Raw genomic sequence first — 24,100 nt, 5'->3', positions numbered from 1 at the left:
CTGGACTTTTACAGTCAGTTAACTCCTTTGACCCGGGAAGATGAGTGATGTGTGTCTGATTTTGACAGCCCGGACACAGTCGGACCGAACACAGATCAGACACTTCTGACAGAAACTATGTTGAGAATGTGGAGGGAAAAGGGGTTCACTTTGAGCACCGTGGTTTATTTAAATACCGAGATCTGAGACAATATAAATTGGTAAATAGGTAGATATATCACTATTCTATAGATGTAAACACATTTGATGATACATCTGTGAGGTTTAATTTGATTTTGACAGCCTGGGTCAAGCCGGACCCAACACTTGTGAGACTATGTTCAGGGAATGTGGACATGAAATTCACTTCAATACGATGAACATTACAACGTGATATCTACTTAACGCTAGCCGACAGATGGAAATTTGTATCACGATAGCTAGACGTATTAGAAGTATACGTTTTAAATCCTATTTCGTTTAACGATTGCTCTTTTTCATATGGGTGTGTGGTTGTGCTGTGTGTCTGGTGATGAGTGATGTGAAGTGCCTATTAGTGTGTAGCTGCGATGTGTGTCTGTCAGTGTGTAGCTGTGATGTGTGTCTGTTAGTGTATAACTGTGATGTGTGTCTGTCAGTGTGTGGGTGTGATGTGTGTCTGTCAGTGTGTGGGTGTGAAGCGTGTCTGTCAGTGTGTAGCTGTGATGTGTGTCTGTCAGTGTGTGGGTGTGATGTGTGTCTGTTAGTGTGTAGCTGTGATGTGTGTCTGTCAGTGTGTGGGTGTGATGTGTGTCTGTTAGTGTGTAGCTGTGATGTGTGTCTGTTAGTGTGTAGCTGTGATGTGTGTCTGTCAGTGTGTGGGTGTGATGTGTGTCTGTCAGTGTGTGGGTGTGATGTGTGTCTGTCAGTGTGTAGCTGTGATGTGTGTCTGTCAGTGTGTAGCTGTGATGTGTGTCTGTTAGTGTGTAGCTGTGATGCGTGTCTGTCAGTGTGTGGGTGTGATGTGTGTCTGTTAGTGTGTAGCTGTGACGTGTGTCTGTTAGTGTGGTGTGTTGTGGTGATGTGTGTCTGTTAATATGGTGTGTGGTAGTGAGGTGTGTCTGTTAGCGTTGTGTGTGGTGGTGAGGTGTGTCTGTTAGCGTTGTGTGTGTTGGTGAGGTGTGTCTGTCAGTGTGGTTAGTGGTGGTGAGGTGTGTCTGTCAGTGTGGTTAGTGGTGGTGATGTGTGTCTGTTAGTGTGGTGTATGGTGGTGATGTGTGTCTGTCAGTGTGGTGTGTGGTGGTGATGTGTGTCTGTCAGTGTGGTGTGTGGCAGTGATGTGTGTCTGTTAGTGTGGTTAGTGGTGGTGATGTGTGTCTGTCAGTGTGGTGTGTTGCGGTGATGTGTGTCTGTCAGTGTGGTGTGTGGCGGTGATGTGTGTCTGTCAATGTGGTGTGTGGCGGTGAGATGTGTCTGTTAGTGTGGTGTGTGGCGGTGATGTGTGTCTGTCAGTGTGGTGTGTGGCGGTGATGTGTGTCTGTCAATGTGGTGTGTGGCGGTGATGTGTGCCTCTTAGTGTTGTGTGTGGTGGTGAGGTGTGTCTGCTAGTGAGGTGTGTGGTGGTGATGTGTGTCTGTTAGTGTGGTGTGTGGCGGTGATGTGTGTCTGTCAGTGTGGTGTGTGGCGGTGATGTGTGTCTGTCAATGTGGTGTGTGGCGGTGAGATGTGTCTGTTAGTGTGGTGTGTGGCGGTGATGTGTGCCTCTTAGTGTGGTGTGTGGTGGTGAGGTGTGTCTGCTAGTGAGGTGTGTGGTGGTGAGGTGTGTCTGTCAGTGTGGTTTGTGGCGGTGAGGTGTGTCTGTTAGTGTGGTGTGTGGCGGTGAGGTCTGTCTGTTAGTGTTTTGGTGTGGTTGTGAGGTGTGTTTGTCAGTGTGGTGTGTGGCGCCGATGTGTGTCTGCTAGTGTGGTGTGTGGCGGTGAGGTGTTTCTATCAGTGTTGTGTGTGGTGGTGATGTGTGTCTGTTAGTTAGGTGTGTGGCGGTGAGGTGTGTCTGTCAATGTGGTGTGTGGCAGTGATGTGTGTCTGTTGGTGTCGTGTGTGGCGGTGATGTGTGTCTGTCAATGTGGTATGTGGTTGTGAGGTGTGTCTGTTAGTGTGGTGTGTGGTGGTGAGATGTGTCTGTTAGTGTGGTGTGTGGTGGTGAGGTGTGTCTGTTAGTGTTTTGGTGTGGTGGTGTGGTGTGTTGTCCTGTTTTTATGCATAACTGGTCAAGAACCTAGCCATCAAATACTGTTTCTCTTACCTTGAGTGCGTCCCAGGGTCAACAACTGGACAGTGAGCAACATCACTCCAAACACACGCTGCATTGTTTCTGTGTTGCTTGAAACTTTTCCTGGAAAACCGGATTAAAATTTAACAAGTGTTATATTTTCTTAACATTTTCTTCATAAAGAACAGATTCTCGTACTTTTTAGGGTTTAGTCCCGTCCGGGATGCGAAAGTGTTTTCCCAAATATAGCACTTGTTACATTTGACCGCTTTGTAAATGGCATTGAGTGGCAACTATCGGTCATGGAAGCCGTACCAATTAACTCTTGTCTGATGGGTGCACAAAGTACGTGATCTAGACTACCAGTCGTCGGACTTTCATTTTGTGGAAACCTCGGTGGTTGAATGGGTTAGATCGCTGACATTGGGTGCTGGCGATTAGGTGCCTCAATCTGGCAGTGTGGGTTCGAATCCTGGACGGGACTAAGCAATATATATGGCTGAAATAGATATCTAGTCTCCATACAAAATTAACCGTAATTTCCGACCATAACGCTTTAGGGACTGTACACGTGACCCTCTTTGAAAACCATGCTATGTGTTTTAGAGTGAGTGAGTGATTATGGTTTTACGCCGCTTTTAGCAATATTCCACTACGAACGCTTTAACCACTAGGCTACCCGACCGCCCCTATGTGTTTTAGACATATGGAAAGCTCTTAGAAATGAGCATTCGACAGTATCACTAAAATACACCAACCACCAAATTAATGACTTCATAGTCATTTGAAGTTATATAAATAGTAAATGTTGCGTTGATTTCTAACTGTCTAGCATTAACCCCTCATACTTCAAGACCAGTGGCGAAAACCCCTTACAGTATGGTATCTGCGGAAAGAACAGATCATTGGTCGAAATATCAATACCCGCCGGAGAAAATAGCAGACAGGGTGTTAAAAAAAGAAAGCTGGCCGAAGTGCGCGCGGAAATATTTCCCCAAATTATTTCCCCAAATTTTGACATATTTAGGGTGTTACCTCAGTGGTACTAGAAACTAGTGTTAAACTCGTGTTTTGGCTATTTCTAGGGATTTACCCGGGGAATTCCGAGACGACCTTATTTTTTAGAAATACTTGTAACCTCCGGCAGTCCCTAGGATAAAAAAGCAACAGGCTTCTCCTCTCTGCGGCATTTCATGAGCATATCAACCTGAACTCCACCATCAATTTAAACTCCCAAAACGTTTGCAGAACTCTCCGAACTGAGAATAGCAAAACGTCACACCTGACGACTTTAAGCAATCCATAAAAAGCCAATTTAGGAATGTTTTTCTGCCTGCAAGTGACCAGATTCCATTCATGACACTTCTTAAATTGAGGCACATGGGCGATACTGGTGATATATATGAATTAGGAGACTACGCTTATAAAATAGCCTATCTGCCTTCAAACTTATCAAACAGTACGTAACACTAACAAAAGAGACAGGACGCACAGGATCTTCAAATAGAAAACGTCAGTTACAGCAATACGCAATTAAACGCAATATATTGTAAGAATATCAAAAAGGTATCTGCGGGAAAAACGGGTACGGGTGGCCCAGTCGTCTAAGGCGCCGCAATTCGTTGTGCAGAGTTGCGTCCCTTGGGCACGCCAGAAACCTATGATTGTGGGTGCGAGTCCCGGTTCGCCCCGATTATGTTTCTAGGTTTGTCAGCACCATACCCGTGCTCGTGGGTTTCACCGAAGTGGTAAACGTCTGAGACCTGCATCACTTTGGACTTTCCTCCCACTTTAAACTGACTCGCCGCGATATAACTGGAATAATGTTAAAAGCGGCGTTAAACCCAACTCACTCACTCACGTAATGCCAATGAAACAGGTTTTTGTGTGTCAACAATGCGATTTTATCAACAACCTTTCTAACTGACATCTCGTACTGTTATTCATAACATTCCAGATGATTGGTATATATCATTTATCACAGTTATAGTTCATTTTTTAAAATATTAATGTTACTATTTCCATGGAAGTTTAATATTGGCCCTGGGGGCACGGGTGGCCCAGTCGTCTAAGCGCCGCGATTCGCTGTGCAGAGATGCGTCCCTTGGGCACGCCAGAAACCTATGATTGTGGGTTCGAATCCCGGATTGCCCCGATTATGTTTCTAGGTTTGTCAGCACCATACCCCTGCTCGTGGGTTTCACCGAAGTGGTAAACGTCTGAGACCCACATCACTTTGGGCTTTCCTCCCACATTAAACTGACACGCCGCGATATAACTGGAATAATGTTAAAAGCGGCGTTAAACCCAACTCACTCACTCACGTAATGCCAATGAAACAGGTTTTTGTGTGTCAACAATGCGATTTTATCAACAACCTTTCTAACTGACATCTCGTACTGTTATTCATAACATTCCAGATGATTAGTATATATCATTTATCACAGTTATAGTTCATTCTTTTAAACATTAATGTTACTATTTCCATGGAAGTTTAATATTGGCCCTGGGGGCACGGGTGGCCCAGTCGTCTAAGCGCCGCGATTAGCTGTGCAGAGATGCGTCCCTTGGGCACGCCAGAAACCTATGATTGTGGGTTCGAATCCCGGATTGCCCCGATTATGTTTCTAGGTTTGTCAGCACCATACCCGTGCTCGTGGGTTTCACCGAAGTGGTAAACGTCTGAAACCCACATCACTTTGGGCTTTCCTCCCACATTAAACTGACACGCCGCGATATAACTGGAATACTGTTAAAAGCGGCGTTAAACACAACTCACTTACTGATATTGGCCCTATTGTCTACTGCATGTATACATGTTTATGGAAAGGGCATTTTAAGCTGGACAACATTTGTCTAATCTATTTGACCTTTTCATGCCAGAAAAATATGCTAAATTACAAAATACAATTGTAAGACTAGCACTTACCAAACACCGGGGTTAAGCTTCAAGCTTGACTGTCACTTCCTGCTTGGAAATGGCGGGAATGTGCTGTGCAAGGGTTGCCGCCACTTTATACAGCTCCACACACCCGGACCCTCGTGGGATGTAGTGCGGCAGCGGGAAATGAATCATCCTTTCCTCAGTTATCAGAATTTAGTACTATGTTTCGAGAATGTTACATTCTCGAAGATAAAATCTTGCATTTGGATTTGTTTCTTTGTTGTTGCCGCACTAATCCATATTCCAGTCATATGACGGCGGTCTGTAAATAATCGAGCATGGACCAGACAATGCAGTGATTGACATCATGAGCATCGATTCACACAATTGGGACACGATGACATGCATTAACCAAGTCAGCGAGCCTGACCACCCAATCCCGTTAGTCGCCTCTTACGACAAGCATGGTTGCTGAAGATCTATTCTACCCCATATCTTCACGGGTTTCTTAAGGGAGGTGTGAGTGAGTGAGTATGGTTTTAAGCCGCTTTTAGCAATATTCTAGCAATATCACGGCGGGGGACACCAAAATTGGGCTTCACACATTGTACCCATGTCGGGAATCGAACCCGGGTCTTCGGCGTGACGAGCGAACGCTTTAACCACTAGGCTACTCGACCGCCCCTCTAAAGGGAAGAAGTCATAGAGGATAGATAATGTACCTCCGGAAACATGTGAAGTGGGGAAAGGAAATATTTTGTCGAGTGGCGTGTCTCCTTTCTTACGCCACGCGTTGAGAGAAACACCCATTACAAATGTAAAACATTCAAACGTAAATTCTCCCTATCTAAAGGCAGAGACGTTTCACCACCCTTTGTAATTACGACTTAAAAAGTAGTTCCGAGTTTGCAGAATCTTTAAAAAACATAAACAAAAGAAATATATTTGAGGTCGCTCAAATATTTTACAATACAAAATCAACAAAATATTTTGAAAAGCACGAAGCCGCTGTTGGAAGCGAAGTAATTCCCGCTGGTGAAGTAACAAAAATGGCACTTTGCGAAACGAACAGTCTCGATTGCCGAGTTAAATGAGAAATTTACAAACGGCAAGAAGCGATATTAACTCCATAAGTGACCATCTGTCATTATTTTGCCTTGTCAGTTTAGAACTAACGTAAAATGGAAGTCAACAGTTTGTGTATGAGGGCCACTTACGATAAGGAGACAATTTTCGGGGAGGTAACACTTGTATGGTGTTATGGTGCTGAGTGTAATGTCCACTGCAATGAAAATATCACGTTTCTCAACTTCAGGAAACTCTTTCACACTGGAGTACATAACAAATTGTAATATTTTAATTGAATATTTGAATGTTCACTGAGTAGGGCGTGTGGACATATTGGACAGGGGCGTGTGGGACTTCGAACTGGGCATGGGTGTGTGGGTCTTCATAGTGGACAGGGGCGTGTGGGGCTTCATACTGGACAGGGGTGTGTGGGCCTTCATACTGGACAGGGGTGTGTGGGTCTTCATAGTAGACAGGGGTGTGTGGGACTTCATACTGGACAGGGGCGTGTGGGACTTCATACTGGACAGGGGCGTGTGGGACTTCATACTGGGCAGGGGTGTGTGGGACTTCATAGTGGACAGGGGTGTGTGGGACTTCATACTGGACAGGGGCGTGTGGGACTTCATATTGGACAGGAGCGTGTAGGACTTCATACTGGGCAGGTGACTGTGGGACTTCATATTGGACAGGGGTGTGTGGGACTTCATACTGGACAGGGGCGTGTGGGGCTTCATACTGGACAGGGGTGTGTGGGCCTTCATACTGGACAGGGGTGTGTGGGTCTTCATAGTAGACAGGGGTGTGTGGGACTTCATACTGGACAGGGGCGTGTGGGACTTCATACTGGACAGGGGCGTGTGGGACTTCATACTGGACAGGGGCGTGTGGGACTTCATACTGGACAGGGGCGTGTGGGACGTCATACTGGACAGGGGCGTGTGGGGCTTCATAGTGGACAGGAGCGTGTAGGACTTCATACTGGGCAGGTGACTGTGGGACTTCATATTGGACAGGGGTGTGTGGGACTTCATACTGGACAGGGGCGTGTGGGACTTCATATTGGACAGGGGTGTGTGGGACTTCATACTGGACAGGGGCGCGTGGGACTTCATACTGGACAGGGGTGTGTGGGACTTCATACTGGACAGGGGCGCGTGGGACTTCATACTGGACAGGGGCGTGTGGGGCTTCATAGTGGACAGGGGCGTGTCGGCCTTCATACTGGACAGGGGCGTGTGGGACTTTATACTGGACAGGGGCGTGTGGGACTTCATACTGGACAGGGGTGTGTGGGCCTTCATACTTGACAGAGGCGTGTGGGACTTCGTATTGGGCAGGTGACTGTGGGACTTCATACTGGGCAGGTGACTGTGGGACTTCATACTGGACAGGGGCGCGTTGGACTTCATACTGGACAGGGGTGTGTGGGCCTTCATACTTGACAGAGGCGTGTGGGACTTCGTATTGGGCAGGTGACTGTGGGACTTCATACTGGGCAGGTGACTGTGGGACTTTATACTGGACAGGGGCGCGTGGGACTTCATACTGGACAGGGGCGTGTGGGACTTCATATTGGGCAGGTGACTGTGGGACTTCATACTGGACAGGGGCGCGTGGGACTTCATACTGGACAGGGGCGTGTGGGACTTCATACTGGACAGGGGCGTGTGGGACTTCATACTGGACAGGGGCGTGTGGGACTTCATACTGGGTAGGGGCATGTTGGACTTCATATTGGACAGAGGCGTGTGGGACTTCACACTGGTCAGGTGACCGTAGGACTTCATACTAGACAGGGGCGTGTGGGACTTCACACTGGGCAGGGGCGTGTGGAACTTCATACTAGGCAGGTGAATGTAGGACTTCACACTGTTTCTAGATATAACTGGAATAATTTTGGATGACTGTCTTGACGATGAATACTCTTACCCCAGATTAACTATTTTCTTTGATGTCAATTTGAATTTCTATTTCATTTCAACTACCATGTTACTGGTTTTGTAAGAAAGTAAGGGGGAAGTTGGGTGATTTTCAGTTCTGCAATCTCGAACCAATTCGATCAAACAAACCGCTAGGGAAACTGAGAAATCTGGTCAGTCGTAAACCTTTTCAAAATTCTCCATGATGGCATTCACAAAGACATTCATAAAGAAAGGTATAAACGTTACTTCATTTGCTGTTAGAGGGCAAATTTCAAGATTCTTGTAATGATCGCTTCAACCATGACGGCGGCAATGTTACCGGGAGTGTAACGTAGCTGTCACGCGCTGGGAAGGAGCTTGTGACACGGGTTGTGAAATTGTGAGTGTGAGTGAGTTGGGTTTTTCGCCGCTTTTAACAGTATTCCGGTTATATTGCGGGGTGTCAGCTTAATGTGGGAGGAAAGCCCAAAGTAATGCAGGTCTCAGACGTTTACCACTTCGGTGAAACCCATGAGCACGGGTATGGTGCTGACAAACCTAGAAACATAACTGGGGCGAACAGGGATTCGAACCCACAATCATAGGTTTCTGGCGTGCCCAAGCGCCGCAACTCTGCACAGCGAATCGCGGCGCCTTAGACGACTGGGCCACCCGTGCCCCCGTGTTGTGAAAGAGAAAGGTGTAACGTTATACATAGTTAAATGTGTATTTCGAAATGGAGCAATAATTCAAAACATTGTTGCTCAATTATCCAAATTGGTTGAAACTTTAGTGGTCAACGAAAGGAAGTTTTGACATTTTATAAAGAAATGACCCGTAGCTGTCCATTCAGCATCAATTTTGTTCGTAAGTATGGCTGGAAGAGGAAATCTCATTCAGAAACAAACTCTAAACAATAATTTGTCAGATATTAAAGAATTTAATGATGTTATCGTGTTTCATTCATCCTTTATTCTTTACATGATTTAGGGGCGGTCGGGTAGCCTAGTGGTTAAAGCGTTCGCTCGTCACGTCATAGTCCCAGGTTTGATTCCCGACATGGGTACAATGTGTGAAGCCCATTTCTGGTGTATTGCTGGAATATTGCTAAAAGCGGCGGATCCTTTACAGGATCTCGCGTCATGGAAAATAGGTACAGCCGAACTCCTCAAACCTTCTAGACTATTTAGTGTATACACCCTGAAAAAAAAACATCCTACTAGTTAATGTCATTCTTCAACACACTCTCATGATGTGCATCCCTGTTTGTGCACAACAACATCCTGACATCAGGAACCTGACCTGGTTGTAGGAGTGTGAAAGTATCCTACCATATCCGCGATCACGAAAACTCGTGTCCTGTTTTGACTCAGCGCTAACGCTCACGCAATAATAATTCATTTCCCTCTATAGATGGCATTAGTGAAAAAATCAGAATTCGCACTGGGTGATTGTGGGACTTCACACTGGGCAGAAGACTGTGGGACTTCGCACTGGGCAGGGGCGTGTGGGACTTCATACTGGGCAGAAGACTGTGGGACTTCACACTGGGCAGGTGACTGTGGGACTTCACACTTGGCAGGGGCGTGTGGGATATCCCCGGGCGAGTGACTGAAGGACTTCACACTGGGCTGGGGCATGTGGGACTTCAAACTGGGCAGGTGACTGTAAGACTTCACACTGGGCAGGTGACTGTAGGACTTCACACTGGGCAGGTGGCGTGTGGGACTTCACACTGGGCAGGTGATTCTGGGACTTCACACTTGGCAGGGGCGTGTGGGATATCCCCGGGCGAGTGACTGAAGGACTTCACACTGGGCTGGGGCATGTGGGACTTCAAACTGGGCAGGTGACTGTAAGACTTCACACTGGGCAGGTGACTGTAGGACTTCACACTGGGCAGGTGGCGTGTGGGACTTCACACTGGGCAGGTGATTCTGGGACTTCACACTGGGCAGGTGACTGCGGGACTTCACACAGGGAAGGGGCGTGTGGGACGTCACTGGGAGAGTGACTGAAGGACTTCACACTGGGCAGGTGACTGTGGGACTTCACACTGGGCAGGGGCGTGTGGGACTTCACACTGGGCAGATGACTGTAGGACTTCACACTGGGCAGGTGATTGTGGGACTTCACACTGGGCAGGTGATTCTGGGATTTCACACTGGGCAGGTGACTGTGGGACTTCACACAGGGAAGGGGCGTGTGGGACTTCACACTGGGTAGGTGACTGTGGGACTTCACACTGGGCAGGGGCGTGTGGGACTTCACTGGGCGAGTGACTGAAGGACTTCACACTGGGCAGGGGCGTGTGGGACTTCACACTGGGCAGGTGACTGTGGGACTTCACACTGGGCAGGTGATTGTGGGACTTCACACTGGGCAGGGGCGTGTGGGACTTCACACAGGGAAGGGGCGTGTGGGACTTCACACTGGGCAGGTGACTGTGGGACTTCATACTGGGCAGGTGACTGTGGGACTTCACACAGGGAAGGGGCGTGTGGGACTTCACACTGGGCAGGGGCGTGTGGGACTTCACACTGGGCAGGTGATTGTGGGACTTCACACTGGGCAGGGGCGTGTTGGACTTCACACTGGGTAGGTGACTCAAGGACTTCATACTGGGCAGGTGATTGTGGTACTTCACACTGGGCAGGTGACTGTAGGACTTCACACTGGGCAGGTGACTGTGGGACTTCACACAGGGAAGGGGCGTGTGGGACTTCACACTGGGTAGGTGACTCAAGGACTTCACACTGGGCAGGGGCGTGTGGTACTTCACACTGGGCAGATGACTGTAGGACTTCACACTGGGCAGGGACGTGTGGGACTTCCCACTGGGCAGGTGACTGTGGGACTTCACACTGGGCAGGGGCGTGTGGGACTTCACACTGGGCAGATGACTGTAGGACTTCACACTGGGCAGGTGACTGTGGGACTTCACACTGGGCAGGGGCGTGTGGGACTTCACACTGGGCCAGTGACTGTGGGACTTCACACAGGGAAGGGGCGTGTGGGACTTCACACTGGGCAGGTGACTGTGGGACTTCACACTGGGCAGGTGACTGTGGGACTTCACACTGGGCTGGTGACTGTGGGACTTCACACTAGGCAGGTGACTGTGGGACTTCACACTGGGCTGGTGACTGTGACACTTCACACTGGGCAGGTGACTGTGGGACTCCACACTGGGTAGGTGACTGTTGGACGTTGGCAGGGGTGAGTGAGACTTCACACTGAACAGGAGCATGTGGGACATCAACACTCGGCAGGGATGTGTTGGACTTAACACTGAACAGGGACGTACTAGGATACAACACAGTGACTGGCCTTTTTTAAATGGATGAGTTGAAATGATTATTGATATAAAAGTTTTACCGGCAAGCATACTCTCTCATGGTTATGTCTCTATGCCATAGAGTAATGTCTCCGAAAGAATCTGTATTGATGCGGATGACCATATTCTGGTCCAGATTCCTTTTTTTGAGGATGAGATTTCTGTCAAGTAGAACAAAGCGAAATTAAGTGCTGTTTTATAAATGTGTGTTTATCAAAAAGGATAGAGAGGTGTCTTCCTAGGAGACCGATCCCTTAATCCCCAGTTTTAAGTAATCTGTTGTGACAACAGACAGGTTTATTCGGAATTATGGCCATATGGCTTAAAGGACAATTGATACTAACTCATAATATACTGAGTCAAATTAAAAACTTCACATTTTTAAAAGTAATCCCATATATGATATACAACGGACAAATGTATCAGAGAAGGGAATTTTTAATCATTAATGTCCAAAGAAGGATTTTAATTAACGGTGGTAACCATAATTTGTTCCAAGCATCTTCGGTATTCGGTAATAACATCAACAGTTTAAATCATAAGTCCCAAGCACGAAAATCTGATGGCACACAAGTTCAGTAGCGTGTATGGCCACCATGTGCATTGACAACTGCCACACAACGCCTCCGTATGGACCTTGTGATGCTTGTGAAAACATGATTGGGAAGACGACGCCATTGTTGCTGCAAAATGGTGCCAAGATCTTGCAAATTCTGTGGTTGGTTCTGGAGAGTGCGCAGACTTCTGCCAAGAGCATCCCAGACGTGTTCGATGGGATTGAGGTCGGGAGACCTTGAGGCCAGTCCATGATGTTGACTCCCGCATTCTGAAGGAAATTCCTTGTCAAAAATGTTGTGTGGGGTCTGGCATTGTCGTGTTGGAAGATCAAACCGGGTCCATGTGCTGCCATAAAAGGCAGAAGTTCTGGTGCCAGTACCTGGTCGCGGTAAGCAGCAGCGTTGAGGTTGCCACGGATGACAAGAAGCCTGGAACGTGCATTGCCACAGAAAGCACCCCACACCATGACACTTCCGCCTCGAAATCTGTCAACTTCCTGTACACATCACTGGGCGTAACGTTCATGACGGGGCCTCACCACCCTCGCCCTACCATCAGCAAATCGAAGATTAAATCGGGATTCATCACTGAAGACGACTTGATTCCAATTCCTCTGAGTCCATCGAAAGTGTCGCTGTGCCCACAATTGACGTTGACGTCTGTGTAATTGAGTCAGAATCGGCCCGCAGTATGGCCGTCGTGCTTGAAGGTGAGCAGTTCTCAGACGGTTTCGAACAGTTTGCGCATTCAGTCTACCCCTAAACAGTTCATTTCTGGTTGATGTAGCCGTCAAAAATCGGTTACGGAGACGACGTAAGACAATCTGAAGATCCTCTGCATGTGACGTCACACGTGGTCGACCTGGCCGAGGGCGATCAGCGGTGGTACCCGTTTGCTGTAGACGCGTCTGTAAATCATAAACAGTCCGTCGACTAGAACCCATCGTCCTTGCGACTTCAGCTACGGACGTTCCCGTCTGCAACATGCCGATGGTACGTTCACGTTGCACATTTGAAAGGCGTGGCATGACAAATGGCCGTAAAGACTTTTGTTTTCTTGTGTTTTTCTTTTTTTGTTCATGAGTGCTAACAAGTATGGCTGAAAACACGTGCGGTATTATGTCCACGTGACCAGTTGCACGTGAAAAACCACTTTTGCCACTATAGTGCTGTGCACATGATTTTGATCGATTCACCTGCACAAAAACGGGTGTTATCTGAAGACATAACGTGGCCATTAATGTTTTAATATACAATAAGGGCCAACAATGATAACTGCTCAAAATGTTAAAAGTTTAGGATTGTGAAGTTTTTTATTTGGTTCAGTATATTATGTCACGTGCATATACAGAAATAACATATTCTTGAATCTGATAGAAAAAAACCCTTGCTTTAAGTAATTAGCCACTGAAAAGATAACATGTTTATTTTGTGAGTTGATAGTATTTATCATTAACATTTCAGATTTATAGTCATTATTCAAGAAGGAGAGATATGTAGATCTTAACTGAGAATACTTGTTACACTTAAATAAGACATGGAATTCACCTTTGTCCATATTGGTACAAACACTGTTAACAGCATCAATATCTTTCGATTTACGATACATATTTACATTAAGATTACAATGTATGTAATGAGATTCTTTGATCTTATTAATCACTTGTCTGGTAAGACAGGTAAATACATTTCCTGTTGAAGATGTGACTTTAGTTTATTATAATTGCTAAGATAATGCGAAGATGAAACAGTTTCGTACCAGCTTTGATAATTCGCTGCTTAAATATTCCCATAAACACTTGAATATTTCCAATAGCCTGTGCAATCCACACAAAAGAAGCAACGGATTAGTGCAAGGTGGTCATCGCATACCTCTCAAACAGGTCACGCAATTAAAAAATTTTACGATAGAGGTTTCAAAATAGTTCATTAGAAGAAGTTCACTAAGGGTAGAGAGGTAGGACTTGAGTATGGGTGGAAATACATGTATGAGTTTACAGAGTTGGTCAAGGTACAGGACTTGAGAATGTTTTAATCAGTGTGACATCAGAGTGAGCAGGTTGATATTTGGGACTTTAGAAGTTGAGATTGGGTTGGGATTGGAAACTTTAGGATGAACTGAGATATGAGAGAAGAATGGGTTAAGATGTGTATCATGAGACACACGTCATGCACAGGGCTGATATCAGGCAAGTCTGTGCTGTTTCAGACATGGATGGGTGCTTGGGGATGCTAAAGAATACAGACTTCAGAAAAAGAGCTAATGACAAATGAGTAGCGAATGAGTAACGGAACGAGGTCAAACTGCATACGGCTTGATATAAACCATCATGTAGGTACTGTATTCCTCATAATATTGCGGTATACTTTCTAACAGATATTATGCATTTTAGGGTTTAAATAAAAATAAACTGAAGAAGTAATAACATAATGGGAATTTTAAGGACTGGAATATAGGGCATGTTATAAACAATGGATTGAAGGGATTTTTAAGAGGGGGGTGGGGGGTGGGGGTGGGGTTGGGGTGGGGGGTGGGGGGGTCTTCACAAGTCAGTAACATAAGAAACGTTTCTCTTTTAAAATCTAAATACTGTATTAGATTTATCATATATATTTTATTATTATTTATATATTTGTTAGCGATTGGTTGTTTAGTGATGAAGAGAGTGCCATGGATTAAAACTCTAAAGATGGGGACCTTGCTATAAAAATATATGTATAGTGCTAATAAATATGTGTATTCTTATGACGTGGTAAAAGGTTTGCATTTGGTGGGAAGATTTAGTTTGAACGTGATCAAAACTCAATGATAATGTGTATCACTAAAAACATGATACTTCTTGAAAAGCGCACTTTTTGTCATTACTGAAAGTAATATTCCCTATCGGTGGAATGGCTTGATTTCATTTTATAAGTATTAGCACATACGCAGTTTCGTTAATTAATCATGCGATTCTATTACAAACCGCGAGGACTATATGGTTCAACCCAGAACAAATATTGCTCGTGTAAATGTGTCGTTGAATAGGTTCCTAGTAAAACAGTTCCTTGGGAATAACTCCGCCAGAGAACAATAGTACAAACGAACAAAACGGGTGATGTGATGACGTCAATAAACATGGCCCTTACCGAGAATTGATTTCGCTGTAACCGATCTGTGAACAAGTAATAACGACAGCGTTAACGATACAGTACTGAAAACGGTATCAGTCAAACGGTTGACTACACTCATGTCATGTCAATCAATACAGAGCTCAAATGACACCGATAAGGGTTCGTGGAGAATTTACTTGTACGTACATAATGTACACGGAGTTCATTGTTCTGTGTTATAGTTAATTCATGTCACATCCGACCACACTGATATCTCATCGTCGCCTATGAACAGACAATGTATGACCAACTCAGTACAATGCCATCTATTCTGGTTTATGAGACTGCTGCTTACAAAAATAGTCATTGTGGAAGAGAATACGATGCGTACGGCGAACAGGCCGGTCGCATTTCTATATTTGTTGACTATCTACTGTATCCGAAAGAGGCTGAAAGCTCCTGTCGGCATCGCCAACTTGTTTGCTTCGCTGAAGTCACATTGCAGCGTCTGGAATTGAAAGACGTGTGACGGATGGTTTTGCACGAAACAAACAGCTTGACGAATCGGCCGTTTTTTTCTTGCATGTAATTCACAGTGATGCGTGAACCTAATTTCCGGCCTTTTTCCGACTCAGTGAACACAATCAGAAGCTTTATTTGCTTGTCCAACTCGGCCAGATCAGGTTGGAGGAACACAGGGCCATTGTTATGATGATTGCAAAGGACAACTTCCCTCGCTCAAATCAGTTACAATGGCATGGAGGATTCGTAAAGGTAGATTATTGTCCTTGGGTGATGTTCATGGCTTTTAATCATTCACTAATGGTTCATTTATCTTCTTTGATAGGCATTAAGAAGTTGGAGTATTAAGTAAGGATAAGATTTATGGATGAACAACTTCTTTATCACAGTTAAGAGCGACGTTTCGGTGTAGGTTCTAACACCGTTATCAAGCAAGTGATGTACAAGTATATATACATCCATATATCTTATCCTTACTTAGTTCATTATCTGTCATATTTATGGAGTATTGATTTTAATAAGGAATGGTACATTACCATACACCTTCATACACTACTCTCTTATGCAAATTGTGTGACTGGCGGATGTTACCGGTAGGGCAGGACGCGGTTACCCTTTTCGAGAATACCCTGCGTCATCACTGATTTTCAGTGATTCATTCATATAATTTTCACCACTTTTTGCCTTTTACGCCTTATGGAATCTATTTCGTCGGATAACCGAGACTGTTTATTCTTTGGCGTTGACGTTTCATATTGTCATTAAAAAGTTTGATTTTGTGGAAAATATAGTCCTCAGATTTCTGCTTGATGCTATAGCAGCCATCTTGCCAAATAATACAGACTTGATTTTATAAATGATACGCTGAAATTTTACAGAATTAGGCATAGGACCAGCCTCAAGGCTCATGAATACAAAATGTTCAGCTTATTGAGAGAAGAATATCTCAACGAGATGGTGATCATAGTCAGTTCAGTGGAGAAACCTACGGGCACGAGTAGAGGCACAGTGTTTTCACGAACCGGGGTTCGAGCCTTCGGTGCACTAAACCATTGGTCACTCCCCCTCCCCCCGCCCCAAATTAAAAAAAAAAGAAAAAAAGAAAAAAAAGAAAAAAAAAAAGAAAGAGGAGCAATATTCATCAGCTCCAGCCTTTGGTGTCAACATTTCCACCTACACCTTAAGGTACAATCGATCATGTTCTTTCATGGAAGATTTCAAAGATTGTCATACGGTTCTTGCTCACAATTGCTTGTCGTTTGATCAGGGATAAGGCATTCAAGTCCTTAGTAAATTATTTAAAATATTATAGAACATTTCAAAATTCATTCATTTCAAAACAATTCCCGATTTTGAAATATTAACATGTTCCCATGTTTGTTCAGATGAACACTTGACTTGCCTTTCCATGTGTTTGTGACGGGTGCCATCGGTGGAGCAGGATACGCTTCGTTTTGATGTCATAACTATTTGATGGTGTTTCATAAGCATAACGGTCGGAATCGTACAACGGACACTACGTTTATCAGAGAGTATCGAAAATTTTGTTTTGTCGCGTTTATCATATATATGTGGCCACACTCGATAATCGATAAATGAGTTTATGCGTTCGAATGCTAGATTCGTCCTGATTATTAACCTTGGTTTGTCAGTTCAATAACCGGTTTACAAGATCCGTAAAGGTTCCATGTAGAATAGGTCTTCAACAACCCATGCTTGCCGTAAAAGGCGACGATGCTTGTCGTTAGAGGTGACTTGCGGGATCGGGTGGTTAGGCCCGCTGACTTGGTTGATGCATGTAATCGTATCCCAATTGCGTGGATCGATGCTCATGATATCAATCACTGGATGGTCTAGTCCAGACTCGATTATTTACAGACCACCGTCATATAGCTGTAATATTGCTGAGTGTGGCGTTAAACAACAAACCAAAACAAACCATTGGGGTAAACGTCGACACCCCATATCAGTCCGGGCAATTCTCACAGACAAATTGCCACGCCGTGACGATCTGGTTAAAATTGGCCTTCATCAAACCATGCTCGTCGTAAGAGGCGACAAACTGGATCGGGTGGTCAGACTCGCTGACTTGGTTGATGCGTGTCATCGTATCCCAATTGTGTTGATCGATGCTCATTATTACAGTCACTGGATTGTCTAGTCCAGACCCGATTATTTACAGACCACTGTCATATAGCTGGAATATTGCTGTGTGCGGCGTAAAACAACAAACAAACATAAGTTGACACGCCGTGATGTAACTGAAAGAGCGCTTTCCTTCTCTCATTCACCCTAGATGATTCTGATTATAAAAAGAGCATGTGTCAACAATGTCGACTCGACTCGACTCGACATCCTATCTTTCATTCATTCTCCTGTCACTCCAGCCTTCAACAGGCTTATGCTGGTGGTGATGGGGGTGCTGCTGCTTCTTCTGTCAAGAATCACGTGGAAAAGCCTCAGAACATCAAGCTCCCGTGACAAGGGCTATCAAACCAAGGGGCGGGACACAGACAGGTCGGACGTCATCCTGCATTTCATTTACGTCCCATTATATTATTACATGCTCACATTTTGAATATCAATGCTACATCACTGTTTAATGCCGTGCCACCGTACCCTGACAACGTGTGACGGTGCTAATGACAACAGCATGATTGTTTAGGCCAGGCGCCATCATTGACTGGATACAGTTCGAATATTACTGCCTGCGGCGTTAACATTTCTTCACTCACTGCTAATGAGACTGAAGCTTCTGATATCACTATGTTGTAGATATTATTATCATTTATTTTTTATAGATGGATAGTCATGTGCGGTAACGACCGGTTTCTAACGGATCGTAGACACGAAGACACCTGGAATGTTCTGGTTGTCGAAGATGACAATGTTTCTATATCGGCTTGCAGCAGGTAAGTGTACACGAAGCGTGATTAGCACGTTATATATTAAATCAGAACACAGCGTGTACTTCGGGAAAGGTTGGATGTAACTACTGAAAAAGATCAAATGAACTAATTATTTAAATTTACCTATTGTTTACAATTTACAACACCGTGGTGTTGTATCTGGGGGTGACGTCGATACCGTTGCCCGAACGTTTGGCCAAAATCAAAAAGTGTAATTTCTCGACTGAGGAACATGTACCATCAAACGGGTGGGGTTGCAATGACACCTGGGCTTTGCAAGCGTAAAACACCACCTGGACAAGATCGCCTTATTACATTAACTGATTTACCCAACAGATTCAAATCTTGTCCTGAACCGAGCATTCCGTACAATAACAGGAAGGCGGATTTCAACATCTAACGTTAAAAACCAGCTCTGTGCAGGCCGCCTGTGAGTAAGGCGTAAAGTTGTGGCCCTAACAGCTTTCAGTAGGCGGCAAAGTTTGGGGTGGGCTACAATGGAGTTACACCATGATTACAGACGATTCAAGGTTTTTCCTCCAGTGGCAAATAGTGGAGAGCGTTGCTGGCAAATATTTTAGCAATGCACCAGCGCTCGTTTCTTTTTACATTGCCATGGTACAAATGCATCCATTAATCCTGCTCACGACCTATGGTTATATGGTAAGCCCTAATTTCCATCTGTTAAGAGTTGCATCCCTTTAGCGTGCCAGGATCCACTTGTCATGCGTTCGAATCGCACATTCGCCATAGTTATAATATGTGGGTTTGTCAGCTCCATACTTGTGTCCGTTGGTTCCAGTGATATATATGTGATACTCTTCAAAGAGGAGTTAAAACCAACTCACACATTCCCTCACTCACCCCCTGTAAAGATGGTATTACACTGCAAACACGAAAACGTCGGGGTTTTTTCCGTTTTCATGTTAATGGAATTCAGACACGAGGCCAAGAAGTCAAACCAAACCATGGTACCAAGTTTATTGAGATAACATATCCCTCCGCTATGCACAGTTACCTCTATCGGATAATGGGTTTCATTTGTGTTTCATTTGATTAAAACAGTAACTAATTTTGTAATGTGAAGTTTACACGAAATACGGCTTTTCCATAGGACGAGAGGTGGTTCACATGACGTTTATCACGTGACTGTATTCTTGAAATTACGTAAACATTGACTACTTCCACATTCCTGGGAAGCGTTGTTTCTCATCATTTAGACCCTTTAATTTTGAACGTTGCACCTTAGCATACTCTGGGATAAGTAATACAGTTTGGTTGCTGTCCGTTCAAGGATACCCATTGTAGACAAAAAACAACCCAAAATCCAAACTATCGTATGGACAATCTACAGCAATCTATGAATTTACTTTAGTATCTATTTGACACATATTTACAATCACCTTTCAATGATCGGCCAATTGATCAGTGATGACAAAGGCTTGAAATCACCACAGGTTAATTAACAACTTCGGAAATATCTCCCGTCACGTTTATCGTGCCATTTTGACGTCTTGTACTTGATGTAAATGTATTACGACGCTCTGTCATTGTGATTGACTTACTGAGGTAGTTCTTAACAGACCTTCTCATCTAATGAGGATAGTTTTGGGAATACATTTCTTGTAAACAAGCTAAAACAGATGTTCCCTGCTTTTGGGGGAACTATTTTATGCCGGAATGGCCAATTAAAGCTAATAGGAAGTCAGGTCACCATGCGTGTATATGATCTGTTATTAGATGTGTTTTATACGGTTTTGGGCGTTAATAAAATAATCTGACGCAAGTGTATTCTAATCAAATAAATTGGATAACTGAATATGCTTTATTTTTCAATATTACATAACATCACTACACAAAATTTGGATAGTTGCAGTAACACATTATGGTGATCGCATCAAACACCACTTTGAACAGTATTTTAGTTATATCACGGTGTATCAGACTGATGTGGTTCAGGCCATCCAACGCGTTCGCGAAAGATGAGTGTATTCTGCCATACAGGTGGCACCTGTCACAAACACATGCAAGGACAAGTCAATTGTTCACCTGAACAAAGCACGGAAACACACAATAGTAGTTGATAGCAGCGCTTCAGTACCGCTCCTGGCTTCTGATTGGTCGAGAGGATCTGTGACGTCACTTCCGGTTTCGGTTTGGTCACGTGACCTGCGCATGCGCACAGGGCATGATGGCACCTGCGCGCGCATCCAAGATGGCGACACATCCGTTGCCGGTGGGGGTTCTTTGTTTTGTTTTGGTGGGTGGTGGCGATGGCATGTGGAGATGATAGCTCACTGAGACGAGCTTATCATACACAGTCGACGACTCTGCCACTTTGTTGCTAGGTTGACGTCATATCGGCGAAGGATCTTGCAACAACATTCCACAAATCATGTCATCGGGTATGGTGATGTGTTTGTCAACTTTGAGGTGTAAGGTTTCGTTCCACAAGGCGATCGTGTATTGTAGCCAACTATGGCAGTCGTTCGTCTAAGTTAAAAGTCGGTGAGTGGCGATCACCTTAGCGCTACGATCATGGTGTGGAATTCTGAAGGTGTTGGCTGGATTCTAAAGGTGAATCGACAGGCACAGACATGAACGTGATGTAGATATCTAGGTATATATATGCCTACGTACTGTCATTTGTGTCACCATGCAAACATGGTGCCACGCGTGACTACGAACACACGTTTATCCAATATCCATAGGATGATGACGTTGTCACTCGTTCATTTATACCGAGATGCTGACACTCGTGTATGTTGACATGCGTACTGTCACGCATGATGTACTTCATGTCTTCAAACACACATGGTGTACTACGTCTCTCCATGTAAACGTGATGTACTTCATGTCTTCATGCAAAACGTAGTGTCATGTGTGTGTCTTCAAAAAGACATTGATCCATAGGATGATGACGTTGTCACTCGTTTATTTATACCGAGGTGCTGGCACTCGTGTATGTTGACATGTGTACTGTCACGCGTGTCTTCATGTACACGTACTGTCATTCGTGTCTCCATACAAACATGGTGCCACGCGTGACGACAAACACACGTTTATGCATAGGATGATGACGTTGTCACTCGTTCATTTATACCGAGGTGCTGGCACTTGTGTATGTTTACATACTGTCAAGTGTGTCTCCATGTAAACGTCATGTACTTCGTGTTGCCAATCCAAACGTGGTGTCACGCGTGACTACAAACACATGTTTATCCATAGAATGATGACGTTGTCATTCGTTCATCAACGCCGAGGAGTTGGCACTCGATATGTCTACATGTCTGTTACCATTTGTGTTTCCATGCAAACGTGGTGCCATGCGTGACTACAAACAGACGTTTATCCATAGGATTATTATTTATACCGAGGAGTTGGCACTCGTGTATGTTTGCATGTGTACTGTCACGCGTTTCTTCCAACAGACGTGGTGTACTTTGACGTGTCTTCAAACACACATGCTGTACTACGTGTCTCCATGCAAACGTGATGTACCAAGTCTCTCCATATAAACGTGGTGCCACGCGTGTCTTCAAACATTTATCCATAGCTAGGATGATGACATTGTCACTCACTCATCCCCGCTGAGGAATTGGTACTCGTGTATGTCTACATGTGTACTGTCACGCGTGTCTCCATTAAACGTGATGTACTTTGTGTCTCCATGCAAACGTAGTGTCATGCGTGTCTCCATGCAAAACGTTGTGCCACGCGTGACTACAAACACACGTTACTAGAAGTATAGATCGATACACATGCGTGACGTTTGCAAACGTGATGTACTTCGTGTCGTGATGCGAACGTAGTGTCACGCGTGTCTCCATGCAAACGTGGTGTCATGTGTGTCTTCAAACAGACGTTACTGATAGACGTGGTGTTTGATTCCTGACTCCAGGCACACGTGATGCCACTCGTGTACACCACCATACATACAAACATATTTTGAAACATGGTGTCACGCATAGCTCCAGCAAACAATTCTACGTTGTGACAATGTTGTGACAACGTTGACTTTTCGTTGCTACAACGTTGTGATGTAACGTTGTCACAACGTCAATCTGTAGACTCCCAGATTGGTTGCTACAACGTTGTGCGTAAACCAAAATACAACCAAATCAAGACGTTGTCACAACATCCATTTTTTACGTTGCTACAACGTTTATCCAAAACGTCGCGACAACGTAGGTATCGCATACATATGGCGTCACTACAGCCATTGCAGCACGTTGTTGCAATGTCCATGTAGATTAACGCCTGTCTTATTCCTCAATACCTCCCAGGCGGCCTGAAAAGTTTGTACCAATCTAGTTAAGACATCAGGTACCAAGCAATACATTCTGCAAACTGAATTCACTTTAACCCTATCCGTGAAATAGCAAGTCAATGAAATGCACTCTCGTTTGGCAGAGTTTGAAATACGGCCAAGATAAAAATCTAAATGTTTTAAATTACATGTACAATTTGGTTATATAATATTTATTTTCCCAAACAGTTTTCAAGGATATGTGCAAATTGTTCACAAATGTTTCAACACAATTAAAAGATATTTGATTTTCCCACCAATTTTCAAATTAAAAACCATCAAACAATAAGCCCTGCACAAATTGAAACATTTAATTTTTTTTCTTGGCCTTACCCCATACATTCAGCATTGAGAGCAACACTGTGACACACAGAATAGTCTATGTATCTGATGTCCTAAGATCCATTTCCCAGCAACGAAATGACAATAGAATTCTGGTTGAGGTGACCTTTATTTATTTATTAAATTACAAGTCAGAACTTGGGCTGAGTGGCTGAGGAGCCTTTTCAATCCTCAAATGAAAAGTCACAGGGATGATCTTTAACTGTATCCATAGTCTCTCCTTAAGCCTTGGTAACTGAATAAAACATGACACAAATGTTATAAAATGGCAAGGCAAGGGACATATTTCTGACATAACAAAATAATGGTTGCATTCCCAAAGTAATATTTTGATGTCTGATGTCAGTCTTTAAACAGTTGAAAACTGCTGAAAGTGCGAAGGCGCTGACAGTAATACCGTGATGCTCTTGGATCATACATAGGCAGAAAAGCTTTTAGCACTGAACCATGATTGGTGTAACTTTATACCCCAGCCCTTTTAGATTGTGGGTATAATTAAATAAGAATCATCTAAATTTTAATTCTTGAAGATGTTTGTATATATTATTGCATCATATATACCTTTCTGTCAGTGATGTACTTTAAACAAATATGCTCCCACAATACTGTTTTCTCCACCTGAAAGAAAAACAGAAACCACAAAGTATCACATTTTTAAACAAACCAGTACTGTATAGATAAATCACATTTACTTAGAGTATGATGTAACTGGTGGTAGTATTGGCAAATAGTTTTATCAGTCAATAGATCAACTGTAGTTATTCAAAAGAAGTAACTTTACCTTTCTGCTGTACATCACAAACTAGTGATTCAAGTGAATATGTTGGCCAAGTTTCTAAAACCTTATTTGAAAAATATATACATAAATGAAAAATATATATTGCCAAATAAAATAAATAGTTCCCATATTTGAAGCATGAATGTTGAATATGAATTATGAATAGAAGT

The 24,100-nt window shown here is 44.2% G+C and overlaps 3 protein-coding genes across 3 annotated transcripts in view; all 3 read right to left on the bottom strand.

Annotated features, from left to right (window-relative positions):
- The window catches only part of LOC139472317 (von Willebrand factor D and EGF domain-containing protein-like), a 56,623-nt gene extending 51,357 nt beyond the window's left edge, over window positions 1-5,266 (bottom strand). Inside the window, exons 1-2 of the mRNA XM_071254762.1 lie at window positions 5,157-5,266; window positions 2,261-2,350 (exon numbers count right to left, since the gene is read on the bottom strand). Of these exons, the coding sequence (XP_071110863.1) occupies window positions 2,261-2,324 (64 nt within the window). The 5' untranslated portion in view covers window positions 2,325-2,350; window positions 5,157-5,266. The remainder of the gene's footprint in view (window positions 1-2,260; window positions 2,351-5,156) is intronic.
- A 1,221-nt stretch (window positions 5,267-6,487) lies between these two features.
- On the bottom strand, window positions 6,488-8,023 carry LOC139472204 (uncharacterized). The gene has a single exon (XM_071254580.1). It carries the CDS (start codon window positions 8,021-8,023, stop codon window positions 6,488-6,490), a length of 1,536 nt encoding a protein of 511 aa, XP_071110681.1.
- Window positions 8,024-10,082: 2,059 nt separating this feature from the next.
- On the bottom strand, window positions 10,083-11,333 carry LOC139472203 (paternally-expressed gene 3 protein-like). Its single transcript, XM_071254579.1, has one exon. It carries the CDS (start codon window positions 11,331-11,333, stop codon window positions 10,083-10,085), a length of 1,251 nt encoding a protein of 416 aa, XP_071110680.1.
- Between the last annotated feature and the right edge of the window lie 12,767 nt (window positions 11,334-24,100).

This window comes from Haliotis cracherodii, unplaced genomic scaffold (assembly GCF_022045235.1).
Source record: "Haliotis cracherodii isolate W230 unplaced genomic scaffold, xgHalCrac1.p SCAF_24, whole genome shotgun sequence".
NCBI lineage: Eukaryota > Metazoa > Mollusca > Gastropoda > Lepetellida > Haliotidae > Haliotis > Haliotis cracherodii.
This window is presented reverse-complemented; position numbering and strand designations above follow the sequence as displayed.

What these genes read in the sequence shown, in the direction of transcription:
- LOC139472204 (XM_071254580.1), bottom strand. Translation starts at nt 8,023, where the DNA reads ATGAAGTTCCACACGCCCCTGCCCAGTGTGAAGTCCCACACGCCCCTG.
- LOC139472203 (XM_071254579.1), bottom strand. Translation starts at nt 11,333, where the DNA reads ATGCTCCTGTTCAGTGTGAAGTCTCACTCACCCCTGCCAACGTCCAAC.